The sequence below is a fragment of the Lupinus angustifolius genome, chromosome LG13, assembly GCF_001865875.1.
Source record: "Lupinus angustifolius cultivar Tanjil chromosome LG13, LupAngTanjil_v1.0, whole genome shotgun sequence".
NCBI classification, from domain to species: Eukaryota; Viridiplantae; Streptophyta; class Magnoliopsida; order Fabales; family Fabaceae; genus Lupinus; species Lupinus angustifolius.
In genome coordinates this window covers 14,904,222-14,913,903 of record NC_032021.1, presented here as the reverse complement: position 1 = coordinate 14,913,903, position 9,682 = coordinate 14,904,222, and the positions used below count along the sequence as shown (strand labels likewise).

At 33.6% G+C, this 9,682-nt stretch overlaps 1 protein-coding gene across 7 annotated transcripts; it reads left to right on the top strand.

The window, feature by feature from the left end:
- LOC109325393 (COP9 signalosome complex subunit 7-like) lies at positions 1-8,492 on the top strand. Of its 7 annotated transcripts, none has more exons than XR_002105131.1 (10): positions 2-260; positions 2,771-2,846; positions 3,952-4,040; positions 4,901-4,990; positions 5,993-6,037; positions 6,154-6,224; positions 6,719-6,854; positions 7,768-7,876; positions 8,323-8,372; positions 8,406-8,492. XR_002105131.1 is itself a non-coding variant. In XM_019557728.1 (10 exons), exons 1-9 carry the CDS (start codon positions 96-98, stop codon positions 8,342-8,344), a joined length of 783 nt encoding a protein of 260 aa, XP_019413273.1. In that variant the 5' UTR covers positions 3-95; the 3' UTR covers positions 8,345-8,372; positions 8,406-8,492. The 7 variants fall into 7 exon arrangements, 6 of the variants coding, with proteins under 6 accessions (XP_019413275.1, XP_019413276.1, XP_019413274.1 ...); XM_019557728.1 differs by having other exon boundaries at positions 3-260; positions 7,788-7,876; XM_019557730.1 differs by having other exon boundaries at positions 1-260; positions 7,771-7,876; positions 8,323-8,492.

The following is a 9,682-nucleotide window of genomic DNA, read 5'->3' as shown; positions in this document are numbered from 1 at the left end:
TTCTTTTCAACATCAATCTTTCCCACTACACAAAAAACCATCTTCAATTCCCTAAATCAAAACCCAAAACCCTAATTTTCATTTAATCCGAGAAAATGGACATGGAGCAAAATCAATCGGAGATCATCGATCACTTCATCAAACAAGCCTCTGTTGCTGCCTCTAACGCTTCCGCACTCGCTTCAATCATCACCGAAGCCACTTCTCACCCTTTGCTCTTCGCTTTCTCCGAGATTCTTGCTCTCCCTAATGTTCTTCAGGTTCATATTTCTCACTCCCCGCGCTTTAATTTTTATTTATTTTTTTCCTATTTTTAAGAATCATGTATAGTTTGTTTCGTTTTTTTTTGTCTTGGGGTGATTGTTGATGCAAAACGAACGTAAAAGATGTAATTTTTGTGATCATAGTCTTATGGTTTTTCGTTTTTTTTGTGTGGTGTTTTTTGTTCATTGTGATCGTGGACGTGTGTATTGAATTCTGGGTGCTGTGAAAAAATTGAGAAAACACTGCATTGGCAAAATGGGAATGCCTGAGAGACATTACCCTCCAAAAACCAACTCGTAACTAGACCCTTAGAGACAGAGGAGGGGTGTATCGGCGAAGACACTCTGATGCCCAAATCACTGAGTAGTTTTACATTCTGATTGGGATATATTTTGATCTTATAGAAAGATACTTTTTCTGAATGTTTGGGTGATTCTGCTTTGTGACATGTTGGTTGGCTTCTGCATTGTGCCTGTAAGGACACTCCAATGCTCAAGTTACCATGAGTTTCATACCCGAGTTGGGTGTATGTATGCTTATCAATTGGTGGCAATCTGCTTATCACTTCTGTCGTAAAGGCAGAAGGGTTATTGGGGCGCTGTTTGAGAGTTTAATTGGGTTCCCTTATGGGTCTTGCTGGTCAAGATATGCTCTTTTGGGCTATGGGCTGACTATTCTGTCTGGGACATGTTTCGTTGTTTGTTTTTATGATTGTGCCTGAGTTATCTTTTGCCATTATCTATTTTTATTTGGCTTCTTCCCATTTTCTGTTTAATTTTTACATTTTGAGAGTGATATGTATCAAGTATGAGGTTCCTCATCTTTTTTTAAAAAGGTTGGTTACACTGTCAAGACCAAATCGAAAGTCTTGGTTCAATTCTTATAGGTGAACCTTCATTTGGAAGCCCTTTGTTGAAGTTTGTGGAAAGCCTGACCAGCAGGGGAGGATCTTCCCTAGGACAGGTGGGGGCAGTTGCCCCCCCTCAAATATTTCAAAAAATTATTATAGATATATTTTTTGGTATATTTCAACATTCAACAACAAAATTTAAGCATAAGAGTGTAATATTTATACATGTGTATTGTTAGTATAAATATTTATACACATTCATTATATCATTCAATTAGATTACTTTTTTAAAGAGTTAATGAAGATTAGATATGAATTGTGGATGATGAAGTGACAATATATAAAATTTATACGTTGTCAGTGCATACATTTTTTTCTCAAAGAACAATACATTTTATTGGACAAGAAAAAATTCAATATTCTCTTCAAAACTCTCATCCTCTATCAAGCTTTACTCTCTTTAGTATCACATGACACATTCCTCTCCCCTATCTAGGATATAGCTTCATATACTCTCCAACTCAAACCCATTTTTTCATCTTAAAAATGTCATATTTATTCTTTATAAATTAGTTTTCTTCAATTACTTTTCCATAGGCACATTATCATATGATTACGAAGTCATGACATGATTACTTATGATTTGTTTGTTGCATCAAATTCCATTCATGGGCGTTCTTATTCTTTGTTAGTGAACTATTTTTTGATTAATCAATTTTAGTAGGGTTATTCCATTCTCTATGTATGTTGCTCTTAATTTTGTTATCTCTATCTTTATTTTATTTTTCTCTTTACAATTTTATTTTAAATATTATAGTTTTATCAATCTCAAGCATACATTATTTTGATTCTCTATTTAAGAGGACATAAAAACTAACTTTATGCTCAATTTTTTATTCTTCTGAGTTTAAAATATATATAATGTTTATAAGAGATAATGAACTTCTTTGTGCTTAGGAATATTTGTAATTTCTTGATAGATTTGTTATGTTAAATTTTCTATCATGTTTTTTGGGAATTCAAACATGAGAAAATAACTCATTTTTACATTTAAAATTTATATATATTCTAATAATTTCATATGTTAGTTATGTATAAATCATAATCCCGCCCCCTCTAAAATTATAATCAAGATTCGCCACTGCTGACCAGGGAATGGGGCAACCTTCTATCCCCTTTGAGTCTTTGACTTTTGTCTCAAAAAACTAACGAAAAGCACTTCAGGTACACAGTGTAGGACCTGTAGGTATAGATTAATCATAACATGTTGTGCAGTCAGAGATAATTATAATTATAATAATGCTTTATTATGAAAGCATTATTTTGTAAGGCAAATAAAAATTTGAGGGAAATAGTGGAAATGTTTGTGCTTTTGAAAATTGTGGTAGCTCAAGATTTTGTGACCTCTATCCTTTTAACATTTCAAGTATTATGAGAAATAAAACAGAGGATCAATTTTTATATTTGTCTTCTGCTTGTAAATTATTTGTCATGTTCAGGAGTTATTTCACTTAGACATACATATACTTGCATAATTCTCCTTTTTCTTATTTATTTGATCTTTACCTGTGATACTAGAACTTTGTTTTTATCGATCATTTTGAGAACTTCATCCTACATATATGATGAAATTTTTTGACTCATGTTATTTTTCAGCTTGATTCATCTGAAAACTCAGTCTACCTTGATATGCTTCAATTGTTTGCACATGGAACATGGAGTGATTACAAGAGTAAGCCTAAGGATTCAACTTTCTGTTAATTTTCCTGAATTTCTGTCATTTAATAGTGGCTCTGTCGACTATGTTCACTATATGGTGGGTGGGTATTTTCCTGCCTCCATTACTACCATGGTCAATATGTAGGAACCATCCACTACTACATGGCAGCACATGCATGGCCAATAATCAATTTTCAATTTATTTGAATGCAACGATCAGATGTTAACATAATAAATAAGTTTGTAACTCATGTGAAAGATTGTTACTTGGAGGATGATGATTCAGAATTGTGAAATGATAGGCTTCTTGTCTTGACTTTTAGGAGTTTATTTTCTGATTTTCTATTTTTTGTAAAATATGAAATAATATTAGAATGATGTTTTTTGTTATTACTTGTTAGTTTACATTGACATCTCCACTTTAGGTCTTGATTTGATTGATTTACAACTTCTCTGTGTGCTTTTTCCCTTAATAAAGAAGTTATGCTTGTGTTTGTGAATACTTTTGGTGAGTTTTATGTGGTGGAAAAATTTCTGATTATGCTTATTTGCTTGATATTATTTGGTAGTTTTCCCTCTTAAACTTGTATTCTGTCATTCTGTGGGACATTTTAGGTTTTAGTATGCATTACAGTTTTCTTAACATTGCATCCGATTGTCCGCCTTTGTCTGCAAGAACATCTACCATATATTGTAGATTTTGGCCGTCAGTGTCAGTGGGGATCTATTTAATTTTTATAAAAGTATAGGGACCTGTTTAAAAGCTTCTAAGCCATGAAGTCTTATTGGAGAATTCAGTGAAACAGTAGGGACCAAAAGAGCAATTTTAGTTTTAACTTTATGGTTGCGAACAAGCATATCTTTGCTAGGTTTGAACCGATTAGGTGCTGTATATTATTGTTGTGGTACAAAAGCCTTTCAGGTTTATGTATGACATTTTTTGACATTGTAAAAATTGTTTTTTTAAGTAAAGCACTTGGTAAGTAGTAATATAGGGAAATTTGTACAAATAACCTCATTTCATAATTTGTTATTTTTGCTTTGTGTGTGTTCTTACTACTTATAGGTGATAGTAATAACATAATGTTGTTTGTTTAAAAAATTTAAGTGGCTTACAGGTAATGCTGGTCGTCTTCCACAACTAGTACCTGAGCAGATCCTCAAGCTCAAGCAACTTACAGTCCTTACAATGGCTGACACATACAAGGTATTACCCATTAAATCCACAGTTATTGGCTGTCCTATTCTTCTGTTTCGCTGGACTTGGTAATTCGGGGTGATTACTGATGTGCTCACTCCCGTCCGCATGACTTGCTTTCCTTTTATTGGCTTAAAATTATGTTATGAGTGGAAGCTGATTTATATTTCTTAGGATGCTGGGTCTAGTGCCCCCCTCAAAAGGAAAAAATAAAAAAAGGTTAGCGCAAGAACCTAAATCAGATCTCCTTCATGCTTTTCTCTCCATCATTCAATCCCCTTTCCATTGCTTCCAATCTTGCCTCCATGCATGTGCTCACTATCGACAGTTCCCAAACAACATGTATACCTCTTTTATTGAGGTGATATCGACATCATCCCAGGGTCTTTGTGTGAAGCTGATCGAAACTACATTAACATACAAGAAAATAAAGGATAACCCAAGAAGCCCAATTCTTTCCCAACCATTTCCTTACCAACCCTTGATTTCCTTCTCTTTGCTATTCCCCGTTTTTATATGTGTGTCTTAACATAGTCCCCCCTCCCCAAATTTCTTGTCTTGTTCATTGTTTTTAGTCTTCATTGGAGTATGTCTTATCCTCCCCTTACTCCCTTAGTCCTTTACTGAGAAGTCTTTCTATTAAAGAAGGAAGAAGCTCCCGTACAACATGTTTCTTGATTTTGTATAGTATTCTTCATGCAATTCGTCATTATAAATTATGCTTTCTTTTTCTATGTACTTTTGTACAACACAGTCTGGCTAATTAACATTCAAAAGTTGCTATGTTTCGTTTGCTATTTGAGTGTTTGTCCTTGTCTTTTGACATGTGCAATTAATTTTCATAAATTCTTGTTGATTTTGCTTCCTAGGTGCTACCCTATGACCAACTGATGCAAGAGTTAGATGTGACAAATGTCCGTGAACTTGAAGATTTTCTGATTAATGAATGCATGTACGCGGTAGGCATCTTTCCCTTCAGGATAGCATATTGCTGCTCAAACTTGGCATAATTAACGGAATATACATTCACATTATTATTATTGTTGTTGTTATTGTTGTGCTAACTTTTTATAGAAAAATAATTCTACTAAGGATAAAGGGAAAAGAACAAAAATAGGGGATAAGACATCCGCCTATGAAGCATGCCAGTCCTTCTATACATGTTTGACAAAGAGGCCATGAGAAGAACACCAGAGGGAAGCTAAAATCATCCATTTTCGTTTTTTAAAAGCTTAACATCAGACATTGGTTTACAAATCTCCTCCCCAACCCTATGTCTTTTCTCCTTCACCATACTACCCAACCCTCTCATGTCGAAACTTGGAGCTTCATTAACAAACTTGGTCACCTGCCCTATCGACTGTATCCTCATAATTAATATTAGATACCAAACAGTCTAATTCTCAACAATTTGTTCTTTCAGACATAACTTGTTAGAGATTCCAATAAGGAACTAGACACACCCTTAGGATTGGCCACCTTCTCCCTCAATTCTTGAATCATAAGATAAGAACCCTGAAGAACTTTCAGCTTTACCAATTTCCTCAAATATGTCTCTTTAACATTATTCTAATCATTGGAAAAGTGTCTGGTACTAGAATGGAAGGGGGACCCTTTATGCTGTCCTCACTTAAATGACTAAAGTGGAATAAAAAATTACAGGACCAAGTTGAAAAAACAAATAAAATAGTGGATGGATCAGCTTATTTGCCTTTGTTATAATGATAAAATACATTATGGGTATGGAATAAACTTTAGATGATAGATATTACTTTATGCTACTTTTTAAGTGTGGAATTTTGTTGTATTCATTTAGTGGCTTTATGCTATTATCTTTCTATTTTTTCTTTCATATTGCTTTGCCACAGGAAAGGTAAGATTAAAGTTAATAAATTGATTAACATGTAAACAATTCATCAATGGCTGGTATGTTTTTGATGAACTTTTCCTGCTCTCATCAGGGAATAGTCAGAGGAAAGCTGGATCAGTTGCAGCGATGCTTTGAGGTCCCAGCTGATCATCATCTCTGTTATTGTCAAAAAAATTACTATTGATAATTTTTTATTTTTTATTTAATGGACCCTTTATTAGGAAAGTAGTTGAGCTTTGAGGGTGATTTCAGGTCCAAGTTGCAGCAGGGAGGGACTTGAGGCCTGCTCAACTGGGAAATATGATACATACACTCTCTAACTGGTAATCTGTTATTTTCAGTCTTGAATAAATTATGTGTGATTAGTAAGTCAATTACCTATATTTGGAAAATAATATTTAAATTTCCATGTCTGACATTAAATTAAACTATGGTAGTGAGTGTGAGACGTGAGTGATACCGAACAGAAGTTATGTCAGTGTAAACTTATGATTTCCTTGCTTCATTACTCCGGAGCTCTTAATTGTTGGATTATAGCCAGTTTTGTAAACAGCTTATATTTTAGTTTGTTCAACATCCATGTTCAGTTACAGTTGGATTAAACTTCCAACTATAGCTGGCACAATTTCATATTGTTAGATAGAAAGCTTTGAAGTTTTAGACTTTTGTTTTGAAATTCTATTAGTTCTGTTTCTTCGTTGTTTCAGAACTTCTCAAAATGGTATTTGTCTATATTTTGCTAATATTTGGGTTGGGATGTGATATATGGAGTTTTTCAAAATACTATTAAAGTTTAATTCATGACTGGGAAACTTAGGTTGTCGACATCAGAAAATCTGCTTGTTACAATTCAAGAGAAGATAAAATGGGCTGATTCTATGGGTGAAATTGACAAGAAGCACAGAAAGGACGTGGAAGAGAAGGTAGAAGAAGTAAAGAAATCCCTTTTCAAGGTCGGTTGAATTAATTTTTAAACCTTTCTTTTTCACATCATTTGTTCTCCTTAAATTCAGTGTCGGACATGGACACCCTTTTCTTTTTTTATATCCCAATTAGATTCTGATACTGTCTTGGAAGTCGTCACGTCTGTGCAATCATGCTACATTCTTGTTCTTATTGTTGTTGATTGTCACCATATATTTGGGGCATTTTGTGTTGGCTTGGTACAGCCTATACTTGAATGAAGTCATTTTTTTCAAAAGAACGAGTTTACAGAATTTTGTTAATGTGCGGAAAAAAAATCACTCCAAATCATTCTATCATCTAAAAACAAAAAAGAATAAAATTATTAATTTGTATTGAACTGGGTAAGTGAATTTGAATTATGAAGGTATGAACTGGATTGATTTGAAGAATATGTCTCAAACCACAGTAGAACGTCCTGATTTTGAGAAATTATCAATCTGATGACTTAATTTAGCCTGGATCATTTGATTGAACCCTCCAACTACTGCATGCAATTAGTTATACGGAATGGGGGAGTTTGGCTACTGAAAGGCATGAGAAAAAACCACAAGAAACAAAATTATATTCGAAAAAACCACGAGAAACAAAATTATATTTGAAAAGTAGTTGATAAAGTTAAGTATGCACAAAATCCATTCCATAAGGCCTAGTGTATCCCTATATTAATTAATAACTTCAATTCAAAGCCACTTACGCCACACTAACAGCCCTACTTATTCTGCCCCGGTCAAAATATTTATGTAATTTACTGCCATGTATAGCTGCCGTGTGCAGCCTTCAACTCTATGCTGTCCTATGTGAGGATTTGGAGTTTTATAGCTTAACAGAAGTTTGTCTTATTTACACATAGATAATTGCTTGTTCTATATTGGTCGACGTGTCTTACTTACTTCGTGGCAGAAGTTACTCACTGTAAGCAGGCAGACATCGACTTTAGGGGCCATGGGGAGATCTGCTCTGAATCTGGTGGAGTGATGGACTATGAAGAAGATCGAAGTCGTCCAAAGAGGTAACTTGAGACTACTTTATGTATATTAAAGTCAAGTGCTCACTATAATTGTCTTGACAAAAGTTAAACCAGTCATGAAATCACCAATGGTCTTGATTCCGAATGGCCAATCATCTCTGATAGATGAAGCTGGTTTAACTTGAATATTTAAGTCATTTTTGTTCAAGTAATTTGGCGACTTGAATGTTCAGATACTATATTCATCATTCATTAGTGAGTTTCCTTTTCCTTTCGCGGCCTTTGGATCCTAAATTCGTATGGCATAATAATAGTCTGTCAAGTGGAAGTGTGGAGCCAACATTGGATATGGCATTGTAGAAAAAGCTTGATTATAAATTTGTTCCGTAGCATATATTTCTAGCTAGAATATTATTATGATGTGCATATGATTTAGATAATTGATTATTCATTTGATTTTAAAGGCTCATGTGCTCCATAATTTGCAGGAGGCGGCATCCGATACATTGAAGATTATAGTGGATAAAGCAGCTCATTGGCCTGACTTTTTCTGTTCATGGCATGCATGAAGAATGTATGACTTCTGCAACAAGTATACCTCTTCAATATTATTGCACTTGTCTGTCTCACCATAAAGTGATAAAGGAGCAAGAAGGGGCAAAAATGGGGGATTGTGTTTTGAGAATTGATAGTATTTCTTGAACCATTGATAATTCTAGAATCTAGAGTTGGCAAGAACAAGCTGAGATAGTGGTGCTGCTTTATTTCTGTTTTTTTAGGTAGCTAAAGGATATGTTTTTATTCTGTTATGCTTCACATATGGTGTTTAGTCTGATGGCCCGCATCGATGTTGTTGGATTACTACATTGTTAATAAGCCTGATGTATGATAGAGGATTATGACTTTGTTCAACCCATGTAACCGACTTCACCTAGTGAGATTAAGGCTTAGTTGTTGGTATGATTACTAATAAATACCTTTGCTGTTAGAATAACTTGTTAATGTTCTTGTAAAAGTATTGTTTGTCAATATCCATCAAAACCTATTTTATTTTTGTGATGTTTTTCACATGCTTAGTGTGATACTAAACATTATTTTTGAGGTTTCAACTTTTTGAATATATAATGATCAGACACATCAAAAGTTAAGTGCTTTTATAATAGGATCATAATTGCTTTTACAAAAGCTAGGAGCATCACATTGTGTCTCTAGCACAAGTTCCTGGGTTTGTTTCTTGGTTGTTAATCAAAAGTAAGCCATAGAAAGTAAGTGCTTTAGAAGAAAAACATGTATGTACCAAATGAACCAAACACTGAATTTTTAATTTATTTTAATTCATTCATAATAGGTAAAATGCTATAAATCAATCTCACATCTTATTCTGCATCTGTAGGTAATATTGTTTATACTGAGAAAATATGATATCAAATAAAAGTATGTTTTTTAATATTTATATAGGTGTTGGATTTTCATTTGTTCAAGCTTGTTACAAACATTACTTCAACTTTTCATAACACACCATGCTAACTAGATATAACTGAGGGAATTTGATAACCTTATTGCAAATAGTACAAATATTTTTTTGTACTACCAAAGTAGTTTTCTTATCTTTTTTATAAGAAACTATTCTCTTTTGGAATGTGTGATTGCCCCTTCTAACAAATGTAATTTATAGGAATTTAACTTTTGACATTTTGATCATCTTGAAAATCTAACGAAAACTTATACCACTAGACCAATGTCTTCTTGGTGGTAATGTACTCCCTTTTGAGTTAATTTGTTTTGGGAGAGGTAGTTATATAACTTATATTATTCTAATAGTAATCTAAATATATCACCATGATTTCT